The following is a 27162-nucleotide window of genomic DNA, read 5'->3' as shown; positions in this document are numbered from 1 at the left end:
GAGGGCCGGTGTCGCCAATGTATGATAGCCTCATCTCTGTCAGACTGTCCCAGGGTAGCTATGGCTACTATCCAGTAGCCTGCCATCAGCAGCGTGTGAATGTGTGCGTGAATGACCTAATGTTGTGTTCAGCACTTTGGGTTCCCTTGGACTTGATAAAGTACTGTACAAGTGCAAGTCATTTACCATTTATTGTTTGTAATTTTACTAATGGTGGGAATTGTAAAGCGGTATGAACACTAGCAAGTTATTCTATGCATATTTGAAGTCATTGGAAATTTTTTTTTTTTCTCTGCCAGTTGCCTGTTGGTTGTTAGTCAGAGATGTACTTCAAATAAACTGAAACTAGAGTTAACTCTAAAGATGAACATTTTATCTTAAAGATGGAAAACAATTTACTCCACAGAACCTGTTGCTCTTATGGATTCATTAGATTCCCTTCACTGCATGACAACATGTTTATGGCTGCAGATTAGTACACGGTTCAATTTGTGGCAACCTATTACCAAACTACAAAGATGTGTAGATTTTGCGAATTTGTATATTTAAGAGATTTATCATATCAATATTTGAGAGCTCCGATATCTTACATTTTGGAAGCTGGCACATTTTTCTACCAGTTTAGGTCAGAGCAATAATTCTTTTTTTTTTTTTTTTTTGGAGTAAAATAGGACTGTATTTTAGTCTGATCTCACTTACATCCCAGTCAAGTTCTTTTTGGGTACAAAGCACACGAAAAAGGTCGCTGCGAACATATTTCTGTTAAGTAAACACAGAGGTAAAAGCTAGATAACAGTCCGGCAGTTTGTTACAAGCTCCTACTGTGAGCTTGTTCTCTGATTGATATGACTCCTGCATTGTGCATATTGTCAGAGCGGTTTCTAGAAAGTGAAATGACAACATGTTATTCTGACATCTGCTCTGATTTATGCGTACTGCTACGGCATAAACGCCTGCCTGTGTCAGCTGGCTTTGACAGCATAATTGTGAGCGCAGCTGATTCTGGTCCTGGTTCTGTAATTGCTATCCTTCACTAGCTGTGCCTCGGGTGAATGCGGTGAGCGGCTCCCTCAGGTGCTACTACTTTCTCTTCTTGTGACACACAGGGTGACAATTTGAAGCACATTAGAAAAAATCAGCTGCCTGCAAAAAAAAAAAAAAAAAAAAAAAAAAAAAAAAAAAGAATCGAGTCAGGGATAATGGTTGAGCAACTATAATGGCGAGTCATGCCACTTTTAAAGTATGGAAAGTAATTTTGTATTTCAGTGGGGATGGGCTGATTAGAGCCTTTATTTTCTTCCACTATCTCCTTGTTTGAAGACCACCATGCATAATCATGTTTTACCCTGAAGCAAAAGAAAAGATAAATGTGGCTCCTTCCCCGTCGTTTCAAGTCAAACTCATGCTCTGGCTGGCAGCTGATTTTCGTCAAATTGTATTTCTCCACAGCTCCTCAAATTTGCTAAAATAAATTACAGAATAGCAGCAGGTTGCTGAGAAGGGTACCTCACTTTTGCAGTGGCAGTCTTTTCAGTCTTGTAGTTTACTTCTGAGAAGCTGTCAACCAAACCTCGGCTCATTTTGAAAACCGAACAAATGTATTTCCACTTGCATGAGCTATACTACGCATTGTTTTGACACCTCCATATTCAGATTTTTGTACCAGATCACTGTTGTCATCCTGGCACAACACATCAGAATAAGTTTTTATTTTTAGCAGAATATGCTACGGAATGCATTTGATTGGTTTTGTAGTTTGTAGGATGCCATCACGAAGACAGGTATGCATGACATCTGCATAGGATGTAATACCCATGGTAACACGCTTCCTGTCCTCTCTTTGCTCGCCCAGCGTACTCATAACAGGATGCTTGTTTTCACTATTAACCTAAACACACATTGGATTTGTAATTTTTTATTTATTTTTTTAAACATAGATGTGTCTTTATTAGGTGCAAATACCTTAAAATAAGATGAACAGTCTTCTATATTAAAAAAATTCTTAATGTATAACCTGTCCTTGAGAAAAAGCTTTTATAATCCTCAGTTCTGCTCTGTTCTACATGAGTTGGAATTTACCCAAATATCATTTATCTACATGTCTGAGCGAATCCATCCATCTGTCTGACAGGTTGGGTTGAACACTGTCACAGTCACAGATGCTTTTGTTTATTTCATTTTATTTTTTAACTTATCCGTTTGATCACAGAAAGCTTTCCTATCTGGAAACTATGTATGGCACAACAAAACCTTTATGATTTCAACCAGATTTTGGGGAACAAGATGAATATTTATTGATTTTTTTTTGCATGTGTAAAAGAAGAAAGAAAAGATGAAACAAAAATATCTGAGAAGTTCATTTGTATAAAATCAAATTTTAATGATGATTTTATTCAGAGCTATTTTATCTCTGAATAAAATAGCTCTCACTCCACACATTTCTCCAATCACTCATAAAACATTAGCAAGGCAGATATATTTTTCTTGCAAAATAGAGCTAATTGATCAAATTGGTCCATCAAGCAGAAAAGCACTAATTGAAGACACTAACCTCCAATGTTAGGCTGCACTATGCTTGTTATTAATTATCTCAGAAAATTGGTAAATAGTGCACATCTGCGCAATTACAATCCACTCCACTTGTGTTATTTTTTCCTATTACCCAGCAGAATGCCTGCAAACCTAACATAATGGAAGACAAATTGCATGAATCTCGAGGAGGGTCAAGGATGATGCAAACTGCTGGACTATTTGTTCATCTTTGTGGTGAACAAAATTATTTTTGCTAAATTTGGAGTCAAAATTGAGCTTTTATTTTATTTACTTTTTAATTAGTTTAATTTATCCATAACTCTGCCTTAAAGTACTTGGAGTAGTGAGTCGGATTTATATCTTAAAATTCTTAAAATCCTACATCATTTTTGAAAGAAAAACATTTCCCCTTCAAAATTTTGTCTCCTCATTTAGCCTTTACTGGTAACACTGTGTGATCATTTTGTGTTTTGAGGAACACTATCATTTCCCGCTAGGAATATCTCAGTCGTTTTTGAAAGTATTTAAAATGATCTAAATGTTCTAGACAGTGTGATTTGGAGATGTTCTCCCATCAATCTTGTTTCCTATCTATACATCTGTCCTTAATGACCCCAGCTGAGTCTCCTCCAAAACTCTCTCGTTAATCTCCGTGACGGAGAAATCCTGAAAGCTATCCCGTATATCTGTCCATCTGTACCCTCCGAAAGACAGTAATCTCATTGTTTGCAGTTTTCACTTCAGAGACGGCAGAGAGCCTGTAAAGCGAACACACTGTTCTGACGAATTGCTGTCAGTTTGCTGCAAGTGCAGCCTGTGAAAATAAGAAAGCTCCTTATGCAACTGTTTAAAAAGGGCACAAGGATAAAGACTGCTTTAAATATCTGTTGACCACTAAAACAAAGTACAATGGGATTTTTTTTATAAACAAAATCTAATTATTTTCTTTACATTTGTACTGTGGTAACCAGACGACTTTAGTTATTTTTTTTGTATTTAAACTTTTGGACAGAGTTTAGCTGATGTTAGGTCATTATTTTAAATCAAATGGACACAGATTGTTGTAGAACTTGGCCAGGATTAGTGACCATCTTTCTCTTCAATCCATTATTTATTTATTTTTTTGCCCACTGTTCAGCTTTGTTCTAAGCTGTACTCCCGCACAAGTTCAACCCCCATTACTCCAAGGAGCTGAAGCATGAAATAGGCTTGCCAGTATCTGGATGTCAGATTCTGAAACTTTAAGGCTCAGAGTGCTTGATCAACACTGACTGGAGAGAAGGGAAGAGATCAACCAGGGAGTGACACTGCTATTTAAACATCTCTGACTTCACTAAATGTGTCTGTTTTTAGGTTTGGTTGGGCCAAATGTTATTAATGTTAAAATGTTTAAAAAGTTGTAATGTGTAAGCATAAAACAAAGGCTCTTGGACGCCCCTGGTTCACTGGGATGCGGTGGGTTTCTCTTCATCTCAAGCCTCAACCAGAGGCCTGGGAATCTTGAGGGCTCCTCACTGTATTTGTTCTTAAAACCACACTCTGCTGAACTAACATGCTGGATGAGCTTTTTTAGCCACTTCTCCAGAGTGGGAGGTCACTGTCACAAGGGCTCCGATGACCACAGCTCGGTCATTTCCAGTTTGACCTCGGGGTACCAAGTTTGTATTTCGCTCTGATGTCTCTCTACTGTAATCCAGGTCCTTGGTTTTGCTGTGATTAGAATGTGTAGACTTATTAAAGTTCACATCTGCATGTTTTTTTTTCTTCTGTTGCTTAAAACATAGACATAATGATGATGATATTCACATTTAAAATTGATGGAAGTGTGTGATATAAATAATTAGTGCGGTTTGAACTGCTGTCTCTGCGTGTGCTTCCTGGCAAAATGTAGACTCTTAGCTGAAATCTCTAATGAACTGATGAACATTTCTAGATTCATTATGATCCATTACAGAGGCTGAAAGCATAACGTCGCTATATTCAGTTAAAATGCTGAAAGTCTTGGTGTCTGAAGGAATTTTGAAGTTGTTTAACATCATATAGAAAACACAGTTGTTGTCATTGTGGCTTTGTAGCTCTTTATATGGAACCCATTACAAGATTTTTTGCCATGTCTCTTGATTTATTTGAGTAACCAATGTCGCGCATCCACACTTCCATATTTGCAGTCTCTAAACTTCAGAGCAATTATGAGTTTATTTAGGGGTAAACACCACCGAGGTTTGAGGCCTGCCCTCATTACTGTTCCTTTCATCAATAAATCACAATCCATCCCTGCTTTTGTGTTATCCGGAATACCAATCTGTCCTCATCACTTCCTCCTTTAATGCATAATATTAGTCTGATTTCTATGATGGAGTGGCCAAAGGCAAGATATTTTTTTTTCCTTTTTTCCTCGCTGCTCATCAACCATGACCTCGCCATCTCCTGAGGCGATGAACTGAGATTGTTCTGCTCATGAGGATTGACTGGCTAATCCAAAGCAATGCACTGTCAGATCAGGCAGAGGCTAGAGGCTGCTTCATCAGTCAGAGCTTAGGCATTACATCTGTCATCTGCCGCTGATGAATTTGCTATCAATGGCTTCTAAAAATTAGTTTGTGTGACACAGGAAGAGGGAGACTGCTTTATTATTATTGACTGGCTATCTCATTTAAGATGAAAGACTATTTGAAACACATTTGACTGTTTTACTCTGGCTGATGTGTGCAGGATTAGGTGTGACATTAATGGCAAAATGATATGCAGGTCACCTTTCCCTCCTTTGTGAAACAGTAGCTTCTATGTGAAACTTGCTGAAGCTACATGGCTCTTTACTAACGGTGAACGCAGTGAGTCTTGTTTTCACATTTTTGCAGAGTCCAGCTCTCGGTCGGCAGAAAGTAACTTATTACCTTGCAGTTGTCAAAAGCCACGGCATCAGAAAAAAATTAAACTACTTTGCTTTGCAAAACTCTGAAACCTTCAGAAAAACAACTTACAGTATTTTCTTTTTCTCCTGGATTTCACAAGTCGAGATGATTTCATGAGGAGTTAGTGATTCTTCCTTCTTTTTAATGTATAGAAATGTTAGAAAAATAAAAAAAAGTAATACAGCCCACTCAGATTTACTGTAAGTACCATAATATGTTCAGTAAACATGACCTTCAAGTTGCTGAATGAGACCTGAATAAACTCGGCTGTTTTCCAATGTAGTGATAGTAACGTTAACCCACCTGACCGGCATTGTGGGGTAACAGGTGGGAAAGAGCTCTATTACTTTATGCAACATGGAGCCCAAGACATTAACAATGAGACAAAGGCACCAACTGGTCTGATGCCAATACAGAAATGTATCCGCAGCCTGCACAGGAACATGTATACTCTACAAAGGTCTGACTGCACAACAAGGAGCTCCTTGACGTAATCTTAGACAGCAATGGTTTTAATCATATCTGCATGAAAATTAATTTGTGTGACACCTGCACACGGATTATAAAGTGCAAAGGTTTGTAGAACTCCATAAACTCCCTGATTCCCAGTCCGACTTGGATCCCTCCCATTCCCAATCATGTCAGGTGTGTTTCAAAATCAATAACTGTTTATATCAAGTCCACTCAAAGGTTTCCTGGAGAGGTTAAGCCATTAACCCGGGTGGCACGCATTGTGTCTCTGAATAGATTTCAGACAATGCTTTGGAAAATGGCTATTTCAGCAGGGATGGGACTTGGTCGCAGAGTCCAAAACAAATAAGAGGATGTGAGTTGTTGGCTCCCATCATGAAAGCACTTGCTGCCTGCATTCTTGACCCCAGCGGCTCCTACATCCCCCCCCCCCCCTTTCTTATTTCACACATTCCTGAACTGGGTTGTACTTTTTGTGCTGCCTCACTGTGGTACAAAGCAAGCCCCCTTCAGGCCGAACACTTCCTCGTTCTTGTGGAGAGGAAACGTTTCTGAGGCAACTTCTAGATGTTATAAATTTCACAAACTTCAGCACATATTTGAAACAAATTTCAAGTGCCTTGCTGATGTCTTCAAATCCCTTGGACCTTTCAATAATTTGTCATGTTTCATCCACAAATTTTGATTTTGACCCACTTCCACTGGCTTTCTTCAAGTTTTGCAGCTCCATCCAATTTCTGACCAACACTAACAGCTTTTCCTGTCTTCCACTTCATAATACTGCCACTATGATGCAAGTATGGAGGGCTTATCTGAACAGCCTTTTTTATGTAGTTTAGTTTTGATCGAGGTCTTCCTTCTACTTATTTCACATAAACATTTGTTTATGTGTCTTTTACTAATATTGTTTCAACATTTACTTCCTTTTCTATGTTTTTTTTCTTCTTGTTTTCCGATTTTCTGAGCTGCACATCTTACGCCAGAGCTGCTATGACCCTTCTCTGATTATTGCTTTGCTTGCCTAGTTCAGCTGGACAGATCGAAGTCATGTGTTTTCTGGTTTTCATAACGCTGTTTCTTCACTAGCATTTACAAAATTAGGAAATCGTGGATCCTTCCTCATAAAATATGAATAAGTTGAAGGTATATACGACTTCCAACCAGGTGCTGCTTTTTATTTCTCTTTTAAATTTCCAACTTTATTTTACTCTACAGCAATGGCCCCAGTGGATCCACAAGATTATAACAAGAAGAAAAAAAAATACTTCATTCAAAAAGCACACCGGTTATAATGCTCCCTGATGGCTAAGGAGGCAGAACAAATACCTCCAGTTGCAGGAGCTTCTGGTTATTAACAGGTTTTTGGATGTGTGTGTGTGTGTGTGTCTCCCACTACAAGTTAGCCGCATAAGAATTCTTCAGAAACAATGAGGGCGTTAATTAATTTTGTCACCAGTAGCACGCAAAAAAAAAAAAAAAAAAATTGAACTCCATCCTGTCTTTCCCTCCCACCCCCTCAAAAAACAGAAAAGCAATCTAAAAATGACCCTCCTCTAGACACTAACTGTCGTTCTCCATCAATTTTCCACCTCCACAGCTGTTGCAGCCAAGTCCAATTTCAGCTGCCTCATGGCCAGTGAAATCTCTGACAGATTGCTGGACCTTTTTTTGTGACTTTCGTTTCTGAATCCCGCTGCTTTTTCTCACACGTGGGAGAGGAGGAATGTCGGGATGGAGGAAGTGGCGTAAGACGGGAGTTTGTGGGGTACAGGGTAACATTAAGACCGAGACGGATAGAGAAAGCACCTCATCATAACACACTGTAGGTACATGAGGAAAGGCATCCGAAATAAGTTTGGAGTTTTCCTAGGAAACCTTTGGTCATCAAAAAAAAACAACAACAAATTTTCTGTGTAAAAAGACAGAGCTGATTTTTTCTCATTTTGTATAAAATTTTTATCGCACCATTACTTCTCTTCATGAAGAAAGAATGATGAGTTTTGTGTCCCTGGAGAAGTGCTGATCTGTTTTTGAGCAATATTCCTACAATTTCCCTTCATCCCAAAACTGTCACATAACAGATGTGGGATTATTTAGAGGGACAGTTTTAGCCATTTTGCTTAAATCACGCAAATAGGAAGCGACACTGATCAGATTCATAATTCACCGCTCCCAATTGCATGTCAGCTGATTTATGGCTGCTATTATGCAAATGCACACACTTAGAGTGGCCGTTTAGATATGTAGCTGAGGAAGAAGGTTTTATTTACCATTTCAGTGAATCTTATTAACCGAAGTCGGTTTAGTGGATTGGAGAAGAATGGGACTGGGAGAGAAATCACGAAATGTACATAATTCAAGGATCATTTTATAAATATTCCTCAAACAATTCAGTCTAATCCCTCTCACTCCTCATCATAATAAATGTCAAGGAGGACAGAAATAAATTGTAAGGAGAATGGACAGGTTTCAGTGTTTAAAAAAAAATACTATGATTTTGTTTGTGTGCATAGATGCAAATTAAAACACAATTTCTGCATGTCCGTGTTGTTATTTAATCAACACTGGCATTTAAAAAAATGAATCTGCACCTCTAATGTATTCATAAAACATAGTGGTATTTCATTGTGCATGAACATGATTTTATTCTCATGTCTTCAAGTTTATTCTTGCCTAAAGGAAAAGCTTTACTGTGCAGTCTAAAAAAGTTTTTGCAATCTGGCAGTGGACTTAAAACCAGGAAAAGAAACCCAAAACGATTAGTCTAAAACCAAAAGGTCACAGTGTTTGTTTCTAAAAACAGTATTGTTTTTATCGCCACAGAAGCCTCAGCGAGTTCCTGTCCGATATTATACTCAGAGCTCCAGTGAAAAGTTTAAGGTATTAATGTCGATCTTCCTGCATTTCTTGTCATGTCAGAAAGCAGTGACTGTTTAAAGAGGGGGGAGGGAGTGATGTCTTATTGAGCAAGTAGGCAACAGATGGTGTTGAAGGTTCATCTATAAAAGCAGCGTTTGACCTCCACCAAGGTCTTTATCTTGAGTTTTGACAACAACATCTGAAACTAAAATACAACCTTGTTTTGCCAGGGTTACTTTGTTTGTGCTCACAGAAACATCTGTTCATGCAAGAGGTTTGTGTTTATTTGTATAGGGAGAAAAATTATTAGTAGCAAAAAGTTTGTGCTGGCCTTTTAGTGCAGCAAAATGAAAAGTCTTTTGAGATGTGTGGCATGCGCATAATATGATAAAATGTGTTTGTGGTTTGATAGGATTTAATTTTACTTTGTATATAAGTCCTTGCTAGAATTGTTTTAAAAAAAAAAGCATTCTATTTTTTTTCTATGTCATTGTGCTTTTGTTTGCTATCACAATGAATAAATTATAAATCATAAAGAAGCCTAAGTGATTCCTCATCACACACTAACTATTTACTATTGTTGCACGTTCAGACAGGTGATCTTGCACAGCAAGGCTCAGATGTTGACAGTCTTGTCTCTAATAAACTGTAAGAATTTGGCAAGCTTTTGCTGCAGCAGTGGAGTTGCATATTTGTGCTACTCAGAATCCTGGCAGCATTGAGTCACTGCATGAGAATATAAAAACCTCAGGGCAACACATTCACTTCTTTTGAGTGCTGTCTGATTAATGTCGAATCATATCTAGTGATAATCATGACCCTAAACTGTCCGGAGGGGCCAGCACAACAGACTGGGGCCACAGAATCACAAGCTGGAACATCAGAAGTTTCTTTGAAGAGACATCTGGGATTTTATCTGAAAAAATTCACTTGGAACCAGGCAAACCGAAAATGTTCTGAGCAAGTAGTAGGAAGATGTGTCTGTCAGTCAAAGTCACAAATGAATTTCACCTGATGATACCAACAGAGTGATATCACACAGAACCAGTTAAATGAATTTACAATGAATACTTCATTTATAGACGGAGTTGGGAAGCTCAACAGATGAGAATAATTTTAAACACAAACACTCAAACAAATGTATCTCTGTTTTACATCCAGTTAATTGATGTTTTTTCATGAGGTCATTAGAAATATTGGAATCAGAAGTTTCTCTGTCAGTTGTGATGTTATTAGTTTTTTTGTGAATAGACTAAATATTTCTAAACTTCTCCTAAGTATTTGTTACTAAGAGTGGTAGTCAATAAGTGCACAAGCCAGACACTGCATCCAAATTACTCTAAGATGAGTTTTCTTCATATTTGCCTGTTAATGACGTCCCCCATAAAGTTACCTAACTAACTTATCATCAGGTGAAATTCATTTGGTCTCAATTAGATTCATTTTGTACACTGAAACAGATTCAAACTAAAAAAATTGCATCAGTTGCAGAGTTTTTGTATTCCTTCCCATAAATTATATTTTCCAAGCGTTTAGAGATATATAAATTTCATGTTTGGCACTTTTTCTCATAATATAGTTTTTCTCAATAGTAATTTATTGAAACACTTTAAGTGATTTATTGAAACACTTTAAGTGTTTCAATAAATTACTAAACAACGTCCCTCACCTGTTATATTGATAACATAACAGAACAATTTGACGTTCTTTTCCGTTCTCATTCTGAGGCACTGACATCTTCACTGACACACACTTTTACTTTTGAGAAATGAACTGAGGATTTGGAGAAATCAGGTAATCTGTGGTGTTTTGTTGTTTGTATGAACTGCTTTGGAAAATTTACCTGTTGTCTTGCAAATGTCAAAACAGACTCTTTTGACATTTGCAAGACCTACCATTTGGTGATTTGAGGAATGCACTGGAGTGGCCGAGACAAACTGCAAGCTCTTTTTCAGTATCCCCATTTATACTGAAAAAGTATAAATCTTTGGTATTGCTGCCTTTGGACAATAAATGAAATGAAAATTTAAAAGTAGGCTAATGAATAAAAATTTGGGTATGTGATTATTTTTAGGTTTTAAACCAATTGAGCTTTATCCTGCCATCATTTTTTTTTCCAAATGTGACAACTGCTCTAATGTCCAGGAAGGGTTATGCTAATGGAGTTGCTAATCATGCTCATTAATTACACCTCCTTCTAATGACATTTCACCAACAAGTGTTTCTTTTTATCTTCCAACCTCCTTCTAATTACCTCTTTTTGTTAAATTTTCATCATTCAAATGGCACCACATCTGCTAAGTCGCATGAACTTAGTCAAATTAACAGACCTGAAAACCCAGAGAGGTAGGTTCTTATTATTCAAACAGTAAATTTATCAGACAGATTTATTTTATTTTCAAAGGAGGAATTATGGCACTGTGGCCCATAAACTCCTAGATGGTCTAAGTGGTTTAGTATACCGCATGTCCTCAGTTAGGGTTTGTTTTTAAAAGTCTGTCATGACATGAGATATGAATATTAACTGCTGATGTGGGTAACTTTTACTCAGTTACACTTAGTTGAGTAACTGTTTGGGGAAGGAATACTTTTAAGAGTGTTTGGAAGAGATTGACTGCCTTTGGTTTGGATTGAACTGGAGTCAAGGTAATCATTTCTTAATTTGACCATGGTGGTTTCATTGAAAAAACAGATGAGAATACAATTTTTACATTTTACTATGTTAAAGTTGGCATATTGTATCAAAATAATTCTCTAAAAGGTTGACCGTTCTAGCTCTGAGCAACTATTGTTCTTTGTAAGAGCAATAAGAGCTGCAATAAACTTTGGGACCTTTTGGCCTTTTCCAAATTAGCGAGGAACTGTGACATTTCTTGCTTGATGGTCTTCAGATTGTGCCAATGCAAAATTAGCTGTTTTTTCTCAGAAGTGTGATATAGTTTATAATGTTAGTCCTGTTTCAAAATTAGTGCATCTTAGTATTATATAGCCAGCACACACCATGGCTCTTGTCCAACTAATTTTTTTGTTTACCGCAGATTGAGCTTTTTGTATTTCAGCTACTTCTACGTAACTGTGCTGCGTTCCCCATAAACCGCAATTATGTGCTTTCGTATTTTGTCTCTGCCGTTACTCAGTTACTCAAACTTTAGTCACAAATTAACATTAAGATAATCAAGTTTTAGTAATGTTCACATCGTGACCAATCCAAAAATATTTTAATGTATAGATCTGTTCCCCACTGTTTATAGAGATACAAGTAAAAAAGTAGAAGTAGGTGGAAGAAAACTTAAGAACAAAAGGAGTGAGGACAGATCTATCGTTTTTATAGTATTTAATAAATTAAAAAATAAATTCATACTCTGACTCCCAGCACATTTTCAAAAAAGAATTTCTGTGGAGATTTTCTTTCCATCCATACTGTGTTCATACAGAAATACTGGAGTTGGGATGCAGGAATTTACAGTGAAGTGGAATTTATGCAAAGCACTCGATAACAGAGCTTTGCAGGATGGGGCTGAGCGATTTTCCCTCACTCCCATCTTACCCCTTTGCCCTCAGGATGCATGAAATCGAGCAGATTGAGCCCTCTTGTCTTTTTTTTTCCTAAATGACTCTCCATATGCCGTAATCTATGCAAGCACATTTGTTGAGTAAAAATAAATCTTTTTTTTTTTTTTAGATAAAGGCTGATGTGCAGGAGAAAACTTTGCCATTACTCTGTCATGGCTGTGTGAAAAACATGAGATGTTGTATAAAAGAGCACTTTAACATTTTTTGGTGACTCGTGTTTGTGAAGGGTAGAACGAGCTTCTTACACTTTCTGTTTTTCATGTTATTATTGGTGGTGTTAAGCACTTTGAAGCGCTTAGTGAATATCAAATGAATGCTGTTGTGTACAATTCCTGTCACAGAGTAGATTCACCAGGCAGCTTCAAAAATAACAATATAAAGTTATTACAATCATTAGTTATTCTGTGAGTGAGAATTATTCCATGATTATTAGAGATAATAGGGGACTTATCTATAATAAGCTATAATATATCTCCTTTCCGCAATCAAAATAAAGCTTTTGACTTCTTGATCTCTAAGTCATTTGCGTTTGAGTAAGACCAGTTCTGAAAGCGTTTGAATGAACCTGAATAAGATTAGTGAGAACCCACTCTCTAGCTGCTTCATGTTTTTACCTTGGCTTTAAAAGAAATAAAAAATATTTTTTTAAAAAAGGAGGTCTGCAGGTTTTCATTCAACTCTCTGAAAGCTCTCCTCTTCTCCCTTTATATCCTAGTTCTGCTGCGCGAAGAGGTGGCCCAGCTCCAGGAGGAGGTGCACCTGCTGCGGCAGATGAAGGACATGTTGAGCAAGGACCTGGAGGAGACCCAGGGAGGCTGCTCGGCTGACGTCCTGTCCGCCACGGAGCTCCGAGTGCAGCTGGCCCAGAAGGAGGAGGAGCTGGATCGGGCCAAAGAGGCTTTACAAGGTAAGAGGTTCAGACAGAACACGATCAGCTGCGTGTTGAAGCAGCAACGGTTTTATTACAACAAAAAACATGAGCAATAAAATCTCAAAGCCCGTAAATTGTCTCCACTATTTGTACCTTCTCAATGTTGCTTTTCTTTTCTTTTTTTTTTTTTTTTTTGCTTTACAATGCCAAACCTTAATGTTATTTTATTGGGATTTTATTGTATGTGATACAGTTACACAAACTAGAACAAGTGGATGGATAATAAAAGTGTGGCAAAAAAAATACATCAACACAACCAAATCATTAAATTTGGTGGTGGCAGCATCATGATTTGGAGATGTCTTGTCTTGGTCGGAAAGGAACCTGTTAGACTGCAAAATGCTTATAACTTTATACTAATGCAGAAAATTACTGCATACAGAGAGCCAATGATACAATAAAATGTTTTGGATCATGGCATGTTCATGATTTGGAATGGCCCAGTCAAAGTGCAGACCGAAACGCAGTTGATAATTTGCAGGATCATTTTCAAAAGTTGCATTATTTTCTTTACACCACTCGTTGTTACTTTGTCCAAATAAAACCCAGTGACATTAATTGAAATGTGTGATTTTAACATGTTAAAATGTGAAAATAAAATAAAAATAAAAAATGAAAATAAAAATTTCAGAGGCTTACATTTATTTGGTAACCATCATTTGATTATTAGTTAGGAAGATTTTTGCAATTCTGTGAGAAGAACTTTAAAGTTTGAGGTGTCAATTAAAAAAGCCTGACCAAGATACATGTTTTCCCACACCAGATATCTAATCCATTACCTATCTCATAAAATATTCAGACCTTTATGTATCTACCTGTTTCATTTAAAGCAGCAGCAGTTTTCACTTTAATCTTTTAGCTGTCCTGCTTTGATTTACTGCCTGCCACTCCCACTCTCGCTGTTTCACTTCTGCTGCTTTATTTCCCAGCACCATGATATTGACTGCAGTGTTTGCAACAAACGTGCTTCATGGAGTCCATTAACTGCATTATGAACCATTAGCATGCGATCTGCTGGACGGATAATTTTGTGGCGTACCAGTTCTTTTACTTTTTACTTTTTCATTCACTTTCCTCCTCTTCCTCCTTTTCAGCTCTACATGAACATTCAGAGTTTTATATGCATTTATCTTCTGCCTATATATCAGACAAATATTTGGGCTTTGAATTGTTTATTTGAACCACTTGTCTTTCAGAGCGGACTGATTAAACAATGTACAACGTCTTTGACATTCAAAAGCATGAGTTTGATGCCAACCGAAATCTACATAAATGTGCCTCATCAAGTTTTTTTGTAGCCCATAAAATGTTACGGGCATAATTTTGACTAGCGCAATTTCGATTATTCTTATTAGAAATTATGGATATTGGCAAAATTAAAATCTGGCGTTGGTGCAGTGTTCCTTTGTTTGACAGCTTGATTGTGATCAAATTCGTCTGACGGTAAAACTTTTCTTCATTTAGTCCATGTGGTTAAAATGAGTGAAATGAACAAAAAATGTATATATGAGAGTTTGTGTTGACCTCTGAGCTGAACCACTGGCTGAATACTGCACCGCACACTAAGATTCAGTCATTACTGATGGCTTTGAGATTAGTGATGTAAACCTGCAGCACAAAATATCAATCAGGTCAATTTTTGACTATGACTGTGCGGTCACACATGGCCTCAAATACTGAATAATCAAAGTCACAATTAAGTGTGGAGCCCTTCAGAAAATCTCTCCACGGTTCATGCTTTTTCTCTGTTGGCGTTGGCTATGACAGGCTGGTTCTGTCACAGTTTTAGGGAATTTTTCCAAGTGGGAATATGCTCACAAAACTGCAAAAAAAAAAAAAAAATAAAATAAATAAATAGAAAAAAAAAAAGAAAAGAAATGAGTTTCTGCCAGGCGCTGCTCGGTGGATTGCAGGGCTTCAAGCAGAGATGTCATCAGAACAACAATGAATCATCCTTTTCAAAGAAAATATCACCCATGAAATGAGACGGAGAGCAACGCTATCGTTTTGGATCGCGCAAAAAATATAAAATAAAAAACATGACCTGCTGTCAGGAGATTTTGTTGCTGCGACATTTTCACTCGACACCAGCAAAACTAGAGGATTTGAACTATAAACAAAAAGGGCTGAATGGAGAGCAGGACAGAACACGCATTAGATAAATATGCTTCGCTCCCACTTTGATGGCTGAATGTCTCAGCAGACTCCTGGCAGCCCTGGTACCCTCATTTGCGTGACTCAGACCTTTAATGAAGGCCAAAGACTACCAGCCCCTGCGGGCTGTGACAGTAATCAACCTCTAATAAAAGCTTGATAAAAGGGGACTTTAGTTTACTTACAAGGTCAAGGAACGTTAAGCTTAGTGGATCAGTTCTGCAATTATAAGAGGGATGAGAGAGAACAAAAGGAAATTGTTTTTTGAGATGTTAAAGGTTGTTTTAATCAGGGTTAAACTGAAAGGGCGTGAGCTTAAAAGAGAAATTGGCTGCATCACGAAGGCTTTCTGGTGTACTTGTTTGGCATGAAAGTGATTTTATTGGAGGCATAGACAATAAGCTGATGTTTAAGCTGAACATTGACCAGAACATGACTCATACACACACATTTGCTTTTAGGAGGCACCAACACAGCTAATTCTGCAGCAAATCAAAACTATGACGAGTCTATCTGTTTTTCTCCTGAACTGGCCAGGATCATTAGGAGCTGCATCGCAGCTCAAGTTTCAGTCTTTCTAAATCTTCATTAATTGAGGGTTTTCATTGTTGTATATGTTAAAAACACTTCTTTAAAGGCAGCTATAAAACAGCAGCAGCAGCTTTTTTCTGTTGATTTTGTTGTTGTTTTTTTGGCTCGTACATTGAACGTTTAACCAAAGTTCCAATTTCTTTCTGCCTTTTTGGGCCATGATTTTTGGTTCAACATTTTATACTTGAGCTTTCCCATGATTTGCCACAAACTTCAGTATGTTTTATGGTGATTTCTTTTCTTTTTTCTTTGTGACAGAAATTTATAATAATGTAAAGTCTGAAGCGGAATGAGAAGAATAATTATTATATTTTCAGTGTTCTTCACAATTAAGAATTTAAAAAAGTGGCAGGTATTTTGAGTTTTAGACCATCTTACTCTTTTATTTCACTTAATAAAATTCTTTGCCTTCAGAAATCCTTGATTAGTAAATTTTCTCCATGTATAATTCTATGTAAGACTCTAAAATTATTTAACTATCAGAATCACTGTGATCTGTGCAATGAAGCCCACCAACCACCACCAGTGTGGGTTATTTTACGGATAAGAATAGGACTTTCTATACATTTATATCTTTATTTATTTTGACATTTGCCTGATGCTGGTTGTTTTCGATGCCCTTTACCTTCTTTGATTTGTCACAAGCCATGTAGGAAGCAGACATCTGAAAGAAGGTGCTCTAAAATGGCACACTTTGCACTTTGAGCCTTTGGGGGTAAATATATACCCCAAAAGGCATACAGCTTAAGCTGGAGCTTAAGATGATTCTAGAAAAGATTCAATCAGAGAGCTGAATATGCATGCACACCAGAATTTTTAGCTTTTGCTTGTAAAAAATAAATAACAAATATGTCCCTTTTCCATTAATTTTTTATTTGATACTTTGTATTGGTCTAGCTGATTAAATCCTTACACAATAGAATGAGTTTTGTGTATTTTACAATGCAAAAATATCCAGGGTTTAACAATCCCACAGGAAAACATTGATGTACTTTTAACTTTAAGTTTTCATTTGGATCGGAGCGACTTTATGAGAAAGGAAGTAGGCAATGAAAGCTATGAAATAATCTTCACGGTATTCCTCTTCTCACGATTATCACGTCTGAAGGTTCTCACATTTACAGAAAAAGCACAAAAGCAATAGTGAATAAATACACAAGTGAGCCCCAAAGACAAACAAAAGTAATGACTCTCGCATTACTCAGAGTTGTATTAAGTACACTGTGAATTGCATAGCGTGAACAATGATGGAACAGCGTGTGGCACAGCAGCTTAACTCTTACTCTGTTTTCTTGTACGTATCTGTCAAATTGCTGCATTAAGTGACAGGGATTGTAAAATGACTTTTCCTGAATGTCAAAAGAAATTATCTGCTCTTATTCGAATCCGATGCACTTTAAAAACCAAAGAGGCAATTTGTTGAAGCAGCTTCGAGCCTTCACTGTAACAAATATCCTTTGTTTTGCGGTTTGGCAGTAGAAAAAGCCTCAGGCTTAAATCACAAAGGTGAGTTTGAAAATCAGACTGACAGATGTTAGGAGTAGTATTGTTGGACATGAAGATTTATTGCAACTTAATGTCCCATTTCCATCTAACTGATTTCTAATATAGACTGCACAGTGGAGTAGTTGCTGGCATTGTTGCACTGGATCAAAATCTTTGTGTTTGAATTCAGATCAGGTTTTTTTCTGCATTAAGTAAGCTTTTTTTTTGTCCTTGCATGTGTGGGTTCTCAATCTGCTACCCCATCTTCCTCCCATAGTCCACAAATATGGATGTTAACTAAATTGGCCTCTCTAAATTCTCTTTACTTTTACTTGTGGGTGCAGGGTTGTTGGTGCTGTGTGTATATCTGTTTCATCCAGTAATGTATCCATTATGACCTCTGTTTCTTGGGAGTATACCTATTTACCTTGGAAAAGGTTCACAGCAGCTTTATTCCTAACTCAGTTCAGATGGCGTGCAGCTCAACTACACACATTTCTGGTCCACTATAAATACAAAAACTAGAATAAAAGGAAGAACAGTAGTTTTTTCTATATTTATTTTTCCACACTTGCTGCATTTTTTTGCTGTTTTTCTCCTCTATCCCTCTGTTTGTCTTCTATTCTGCCAAAACCTGTGTTGTTTGATGTGTTAATGATGCTTACAATTGCAAACCAGATGTTGACCAGTGAGGTGCATTGCTGCAATTCACAGGACTGGCAACAATTTTTAAATTGCAGCCTTTGTTATTTTGCCTGTAAATCGACATGACGTTGAAACAATGCAGCGCTGACAATCTGTGAACCCTGAAGTGAAAAATTGTCACAACTCCAATTAAGATTTCCTCATCAAAGAGTCCTTTAATGAAATTTCAAAGTGTAGTTGGCCCTTGCTCGTGCTTTTAATTATCTACTTTCCACTCAGCTAATTGACACCCCCCAATCATTTGGAGCATGAATGAAAGTAAACAGCTACATATCATCAAAGTGTTGTCTTCTTGCTGTGTTTGGAGCCACTTTCCTCCAAAACGTGTCCTTCACTACGAGTCTCACGTCTCGCTAGATATTTAATCACCTAAACAGAGAGACACACAGAGAGTTTCGTAATGCGTAAGCCCTTTTTATCTGGCTTGTTAAGCCAAAATAATGAAAGTGACTGCATGTTTGTTTACTTTTACTTTGAAATGTAGCATTAGTTAAAAAAAAAAAAAAAGAAAAGAAAACTAAATCCAGACGGTAAATCAAAACAGAAGCAAAAATTGACAGGATATTTTATGTGTGGTTTAAGATGAATTACCTCATTACAAGCTTTTTACTTTTTCTAACTCGTTTTAGGGCGACGCCGGTTGATTCAGGTTTACTGCGTCGAATGTCATGGGAGACAGAAATGTAATGAAACATTTAGAAACATATTAGAATGACTGAAAATTTCTAGAGAACAACTTGAAATTTGTTGCAAAGCCGTACACACATTAATAACATGTTCTGTTTAAAACTCTGAAGCCGCTTTTTAAACTTTCACTTTCAGATACCAGGTTCTGTCTTGTCACTTCACAAGGCATAGTAAATTGCACAGATCCAGACTGTGTAATTTGCATTAAAAATAATTAGAAATGCACTTCCAAAAGAATAAATGAAAAGGCCAGGGTTTCATAATGTTTTTGAAAAAGACAAAATGATTACAGAGCTGACATTTCAAGCTGGATTTGTTGCATTAGTGTGTAGCACCATTAGTACAGCTCGCATAACAAAACAGCACTTTTCGTATGTAACTTTTACATCCCTACCTTAACGCGGAGATTTTCAAAAGGCTGTCGACAGTCACAGTTACAGGGCCTGTCCATGGCAGACAAAGGTCGAAAGGTCAAACAGATGAAACACAGACTTATCCTTTTTGCTTCCTACTAAAAGGCTATCTCTCTTATTACCTAAACTACATATAAAAAATACAGTTTTCTTCTTTTGAACAGGTTCTTATATCTCCCTGCTCCTTCTGTCTTTACGTTAAAAACAGTACTGACACTGATAATAGCTGACTTTGAACTTCAGCTCATCAGTTAAACCTGGCAGCTTTTATTTTAGGCAACGAATGGAGCATTCGGGATCCGAAAAGGAAGCTTTTGCAGATTAAAGTCACCACCAGTTTGCCACACAAGAAAATGACAGAACTTGACCATTAGAAGAAATTTAATTTCAGATTAGAGAACTTTGTCTTCCAAGTTGCTAACTGAATAATGATTCCTAATGTTGCAAGTGTGAAAAGGGATTCTTAATTACTCCACCATGGTTGCTCAGCCAGTTATCTGTTCCTGGGTGTTTGCATGCTGCATTTAATGTGGGTTCTGATGCAGCTTCACTTCAAAAAAAACAATTATTTCTCAGTTTACACTGTTTTTCTTCACATCTTCAACAGCCTCACAACTCTTTGTGGTTTGTGACGTCATTCTTCTTCAAACTAAAGTGTGTTCTTTGTTAAAAACAGTCCAGTCTGTTGTTTTTCTATAAAAAGAAGTCAGGCTGAAAAGGTAGCTTCATTAGGTCGGGCCACCTGTAATCATCACACCAGAAATTAATCAATTCAGTATTCAGTGGGCAGATTTAAAACCCCAAACCACATTCAATGGACTTCTCTCTCCTTTGTTCTCACCAGAAATAATTATGTTAAAGTTTGAGTTAAAGCCTCTTGCTTTTCTTTAGAACCAAAGTTTTATGGAGTACTATCAGTATGGAGTGCATTCTCATTAACTTTCGAAGGACATTTTATCACTGTCTTTTGGATCTACTATGATGACCTGACCATATAATTACAAAGGTCTATGTTGAAGTACAGGTTCAAATTTCACTGCTGTTTATACACTTTCCTGCCATCAACATTTGTGGACGCCTTTGAAAAAGTTGTGCTAAAAATATATAAAAGTCTAATAGGGCAGCATCATACACACAAGATGAACATTTTGGAAAAATCCAGGTTTTATTTCAGGCTAATCTGCTTGTCAAACTATCTAACCTTAAGAAAAAAGGTTTTATCTCTGCTGCCACTTTTATCTCCATCTGTGCTTTAATTACTTCACATAACCCCATTTTCCCATCTGATTTTACATCTGACAAACTCTTTCTGCCCAATATTGTTGTCGAGATGAAGAAAACGATGCTCAAGAAGACACAGTCATCAAACTTTACATTTGCTAACTTTTGCAAATGTAAGCATTTGCAAAATGTCTTCAATATCAGCTGATTTTATATAAAGATGTAGAAATATTACTGCACAGAGTTTTCCAATTGGTAACACAACAACAAAATTGCATTGAAAAAAAGAAAATGCATTTAACGCAGCTTTAAGTGAATGTGCCAGTGAACGCAGTTTGAACCAGTGTATGGAGTCAAACAAATATAATTTTACCATAAACTGGAGGCATGAAGGTCTCACAAAGAGCCTCAGACCTGGAAGTTACATATAAAGTTTATCTAATGAAAACAAAAATGCATCCAAAGGCAGTGGCTGCTGTGCACACTCACTGAACAAGACCCCACTGCTGAAGAACAAACATGTTGAAACTTGTTTAACGCCAAAGCTGAACTCTTTGGATATCGATACACTCGTCTCATTTGGAGGAACATATTTTCCACAAATCAGCTGAAAAGAAAAACATGCCAACAATAAGGCCTGTTGGTGGGAATGTCATGGAGAGGAATATTTCACAGCATATGGTACTGACAGTTCACATATAATTGAAGGAAGAATAAAAGGTGAATTTTACCAAGGCATTAATGATGATCAGATCAGAATCTGATGATGAATTAATAATGAACGTGATCGTGACATACACAGCCACGAAACCTTTAAGTGGTTTGCAAGAAAGAGCTTAAAAGCGAAAGTACAGCACATGTCCAGCGAAATGTCTCTGGATGGAACTGAGGGTCAAAGTTCACTAAGAGGAACTTCAGATCATTTAAATCCTCCCATTTGTCCCATGTTAAATTTTTATTAAATTTTCGAGATGCCAATAAACATGGCCCCTATGATTTCATTTAAGACATAACGTACTTTGATTCAATATTGTTGTTCTTTTTTTGTTTAATGTGATAACTATTAACTGATACATAATGTAAGTAAAATGGGTGCTGAAATTAACTGAATGGCAGGAACATTTTTTGTTAAAATAATGGCTCAAATTGTGTTTCATTTGCACGCTAATCGATAGGGAACACATGCTAATGAACCCCATCATTGAATCATAGCGAAGCAGTGAGTGGGATGTGAAAAGGATATCATGTTGTTGCTGTTGGTACAGACTGTGTGAATATGCAAAGAGGAGGTGATTTGCTTCCTCATGAAATAAGCATTCATCAAATAGATTTTTTTCTCTCTCTCAGACTAAATACCATTTAACACCTTTTGGTTCATACAAATATTATGCAACCATGGTCATACAAATATTCAATGGATGCTCGTTGAAAAGGGAAGAATGTGACAATGTATGTGTCATACTTCATTTGATCTTTTAGATTATCATTTATTTGTCTCAATAAGTCGCGTATGATTTATTTATTCAAATGAAAATGAAATCTCCCTTAACATCAATGGAGAAAGTTTAATTGTACGAAGACATAAAAATGTTGAAAACCACAGATTGAACTAAGTTTTAAAACTAATACAGACTGACAAAGCCACTTCTTCAGTGCAGAAGCTAATGAGTGGGCTCATTTATTAAGTCCTCCAGCAGGGAAGCACCATGCAGAAGCACGGTGGACAAAAGCCTTTAGAGCACTAGACTACTAGAGTCTCACATTAAAATACGGCAAAGCACTTTGGTTTTGGTAGCAGAAGAGCCTTTGTGCGGCGAGCTGATAACCACTTATGCAGATTTTGAAGAGTGGGTCAGAAGAGCATGATACAGCTCAGTGTATTTGTTAACACTGAATAATGGAAACAGGTAAACTTTGGAGAGAGGTATTTTGCAAGAGCTGTAAACTCTACTACTTTTAGGTGAGAGTAGTTTTCTGCTTTGATGCTAGTGTGCTGTTTTGCAGAAAACCTGGTGTTGACATTTTTGAGAAAGAATCCCAAATAATAACAAAGCAGATTATTTTGTGTTTATTTACATTAAACTTGGAATATTCTGCTCCATCGAGGAGGCTGATTAAATATCTTAAAATTATTGAGATAAATTACATTAGTTCTGCTCATAAATTTAAGATATTGTTTGTTGTACAAACATTGATCTATTCTGCTCACAAAAAAAGCACTCAGGCTTGTTTTCTTTCAACATCATTTATTATTTACTTCCATCCATCCTTATTGACCTGCTTCCTTGTTCGTCCTGAAAGAAAAGCATTTCCACAGCATAATGCTGCTACCACCATGCTTCAGCTGGTAATTACACTCAAGGGTTAGTTTTCTGTCAAATCAAGTATTTTGCCTGTTGACCAAAACCAAACCGGGGTCGTCCTTTGTATACAGAAAAAAGTCAGCGGGTGCACATCTCTCTTCTTTCTGCTTCCTACTCACTTTGCAGTCGCCTTCTACGTCCAGACACATTAAGTTCAGCCACAACTTGTTGTTGTAAGAGTTGGACCGACTGCAGTGCATGCTAGCCATAATTATGACTGTTAGAGAGAAGAGACGTGCACAAGCTTCTGCATCTCTCCCCTGTTAATAAATGTTAGTCAACAGGACTGAGCTCCGGGACAAACAGAGCACACACAAAAAAGTGTTTATTGATAGATTTTAATTGGTATCTAATAGTTGTTTGATATGCAGCAGTGAATGGATCCATTCACAGAGTCACACTGAGTGCTTTCTTGCATCCAACACCAGGAGCGTCGTCGCTGCCAAGCCGTCACAGGTGCAGGATGTGGAGCGGCAGCGGCGGAGTTTTTGGCTCGTCCCAAAGACAGCTTTCATTTCATTTCCCCGAGGCAGGTGCTGTGAGGTTTCCTGTTTCTCTTGGTCAGTGAGGGATGGGTTTTGTCTTCATTTGCCAGCTAGTGTGGTCTGTTTGTAGTGCTGGATTCCGCCATTTCGACTGAGTGTTAGAGAGAGATATGAAAGGGTTGGAAGGAAAGAAATCCACTTGGAAAGGCTGCTCTTCCGCTTTGCTTAAGTTTCTAAAGCAAAACTTCTCTGTACCATTTCATATTTAGCCTTTGATGTAGTTATTTACTCAGAGCTGTCTTGTTGGAGAATAATAAAAAAGAGGTAACCATTGAAAGGGGGAAAAAAAATTGTAATGTTATAAAATATAAAATTCTACCACCATACTTCAAGTGAAGATGAAATACAAAACTTACACTAAAGCTATAAATTGGTCAAATATGGTCGTTGTCTGCCAGGAAATACATTTTAACTGTCTGGCTAAACAGCTGTGTGCTAGGAGGCAGATCAAGAGAAAGCAGGAACAGAGAGCGATGCGGAGGAGAGACGAAGGAGATGTAGTCTTTGAGAAAATTAGCACTTCTCTGAATAACCACTGCGAACTGTAATTTTTTATGACTGTGCGTGGGTGCGGTGCCAGAGGATTACAGTATGCGTGTGGCAGAGGGAGAGAGATGAATTGCAGATCCCAGTCTCTTCCAAAGTCAGCAGCAGAAGGACAGATTGACACAAGAGCTTTTGCGCGATTCTCCTCTTTATCGAGGTGCGGCCATGTTGGACCAGAGGCAGGTTTTCACCAACATTTCATATCTGATGGAGCTTCAGGTTCTAAATAATTCTAAATAAATAATTAAAACAGGAATAAACAGGAATAAAGATTTGTTTCAATCTTTTCATAATGAAAAAAACAGAATTTTATTAAATTAAAACCAACTGATTGAAAATATAGTGAGCTCCTTAAAATCAACCCAGCAAGTTCAGCGAAAAGAACAAAGAAATCTTTCACAGATATTTAATAAACTTGCTCAGTTCTCATGTTGTTCTTAACAGGAAAATGTTGGCAGCTTCCTTTTGACCACGGAGTCAGTCTTTCTCTCTGCAGAGGAGTTAAAGCGTCTTGCTGTGTTGTTCTCTAGGGATGACAGGATGGAGCAAGAGATGAATAGATGGATGTGGGTGTTGCTCTGGTCCATTCTGAAAAAGATAGAGTGAAGATAAACAGCAAAACTCTCATCTTAGTAGTCTCCCTATGGTCTGACCCTCACCTGGTATCACAAAATATGAGTAAAGTATAAAGTTCTGTTGGATGGCCGGACCTTAGAAATGAAGCTCCAGGATTTAGACCTATCCCCATTTAGAACCCATCAGGGGTAATGGGGCAGAATCTCATAGGACTAGGAAAGTATTTCACATTTACTGAACTTCATCAGAATGAAGTTACCAGGGGACATTAGTAGCTGTTCCTTAGATGAGGGCAGTAGGAAAAAAGTGATTTGGCTAACACAATAAAAGCATCTCACATAAATGTGAATGATTTTAAAATGTCTTTACTATAGCACCTTGTAACCATTTATAAAATGTAAACGGTGGACGGCGCAAAAACAAAATCTTTCTAAAAATCTTCAGTGTTCCCTCACAACCCACAGTCACTTTTTTCCATATTTCTCTCTCTCTCTTTTTCTCTATTCTTTATTTAACACAGCCATGAAGTCGGACCGCAAACGTCTCAAGGCGGAGAAGGCCGACTTGGTGAACCAGATGCAGCAGCTTTATGCCACACTAGAGAGCCGGGAGGAGCAGCTTCGGGACTTCATACGCAACTACGAGCAGCACAGGAAAGTATGGCATGCTCATGGCGCATTTGGTTGACAAACGTACATGCCTGGAACTTTTGCTGTTGTGCTCATTGGCTTGGCATTGCACAAAAACACCTCATAGGTAAAGATGATCAATATCATCTGCATCTGTGAAGCGTTGACAGTTAAATCAGAGTCATTACTCTGATTGTGAATATTTGATTGTGAATAAAAATATCTTATTTCTGTTATTTTGCCCAGTAAATACAGTTAAACGTGTAGCGCGACAAGACAATTCTAGTTGCTTTTTCCCACATCGAAGTCATGCGGTAGGGCTTTATATGTGAACCAATCCATCAGGATATGTGTGTCTGCTAGGAGAGCGAGGATGCAGTGAAGGCTCTGGCCAAGGAGAAAGACCTCCTGGAGAGGGAGAAGTGGGATCTGAGACGGCAGACCAAGGAGGCCACGGAGCACACAGGGATGCTGCGCTCCCAGCTAGACCTCAAGGAGAACCGCATCAAGGAGCTGGAGGCTGAACTCGCCATGGTAAGTCAGACATGGGGGGGCTTGTTTAACAGAAAGAGGCATTCGGGATCAGGCAGTGAAATCTATAGTGGAGTGACAAGCTAAATACAAAAAGTTAAAATAAAAAAAAAAATGTTTATTTTACTCGGTTTTTCTAGAGAACATAGTCATGTCTTGCTATAAGATGCAGAAATATTGTTTGTATTTAGACTTTTCTGATAAAGCCAGATTCTAGTTAGCTTTGCCAAATTAGACACTTTTTTTTCCTACTACACTCTTCCACGGCTGAATTTATAAATTGACTTGACTTTAGACTCATAAAATTGCCTGAGAAGCCTTGTTAATATTTCAGTGTAATTAATAGGAACTTAAACTCTTAGCTCTGTAGCTTCTGTTAGTAGCTTTTTTTGCCCGTATCCATGAAATGAAAACAAATTATTCCATGATTTCAATGTGAAGTCGAGAAGGGGCTTAGGATTTACCAAGAAAAAAAAACACATTGCTGTCCCTCCCCAACCTGCTGCTGTACGCCGCCTACTAAAACAAGGCTATGACACCTTTCTTTCACTTAACAGAATCAAATGCTTATTTTTATATGATTATGTCTGTTTATCTCTTTAAATAGACAATGAAAACTGTTTATGTTATTCATGTAATTAGCAATATGTTAGTCACAGTAAGGTCATGTTGTTTAGTTTTGCTGTAATTCATTTTCTGAAATCTTACACCAGTCCATGCTAAGAGGTATGGAAGAGGATTAGGGCCACTGAAAAAGGAAGAAAAAAAATTAGACTTTAATCTGAGATTTCTGACCTTTTTCTCAAAATTCAGACATATTTTTAAGTGGCCCTAATCCTTTTCCATACAAGAGACTGATTTTTTTATAGGCAGTATATGGCAGTATATGGCAGAGGAGTTAGAAATGGAAACAATTTACTTACTTTTACCACTATATTATGTTTTACTTATACAGATTTGTATTTCATAGAGTTAGTAGGTATGTACTACATGATTGCAGAGCATGAAGAAAATACTAAAGAAGTGCTACAGCGCTGTGTATAGTCTTCCACATACAGTGTTTTACTTAAAACATTTGAGTAAAAGAAACAAAAAAAATTGTTTAAATTTGCAACACAGCGATTCCTCATGTCTCCAACCCCCCAGATGAGTAACTGTGTCAATCAGAGAATGGAGTTCCGGGTGTTTGAGCGGCTTGTGGACAGGGACTGCTCTCCTAGGGTCACGGCGGTAAGACAGGCCCACAGTTTGAAAATAAATTTCACCTGTTTTGATCCCAACTCTCCCCGGAAATCTCCCTTACCTGTCACCCAGTTTTGATTTTCTGGGAAGCATTCCACCTCAGATGCACGTTTCTTTTTTTTTTTCTTTTTTTTATGTAATCCCCAGCCCACCCTTGTCTGACCCCAGTGATCCTAACCTGGGAAATGCCACAGAT

General features: G+C 37.5%; 1 protein-coding gene across 5 annotated transcripts in view; it reads left to right on the top strand.

Moving 5' to 3' along the window:
* The window catches only part of LOC129372266 (kazrin-like), a 157613-nt gene that overhangs the window by 119666 nt on the left and 10785 nt on the right, over window positions 1–27162 (top strand). For 4 of the 5 annotated variants that reach the window (XR_008607237.1, XR_008607238.1, XM_055049422.1 and 1 more), the window contains exons 6-9: window positions 13063–13254; window positions 25085–25221; window positions 25557–25727; window positions 26871–26954. Coding sequence is in view for 3 of the 5 variants with exons in the window: in XM_055049422.1 (XP_054905397.1) it covers window positions 13063–13254; window positions 25085–25221; window positions 25557–25727; window positions 26871–26954 (584 nt within the window). In the remaining 2 variants the exon portion in view is untranslated. The remainder of the gene's footprint in view (window positions 1–13062; window positions 13255–25084; window positions 25222–25556; window positions 25728–26870; window positions 26955–27162) is intronic. The other variant, XM_055049424.1, reaches the window with a different exon arrangement.

Source organism: Poeciliopsis prolifica, unplaced genomic scaffold, assembly GCF_027474105.1.
Source record: "Poeciliopsis prolifica strain line A6 unplaced genomic scaffold, Auburn_PproV2 SCAFFOLD029, whole genome shotgun sequence".
Classification (NCBI taxonomy): Eukaryota; Metazoa; Chordata; class Actinopteri; order Cyprinodontiformes; family Poeciliidae; genus Poeciliopsis; species Poeciliopsis prolifica.
The sequence above is the reverse complement of the archived record's forward strand: the minus strand, read 5'-3'. Positions and strand labels throughout refer to the sequence as shown.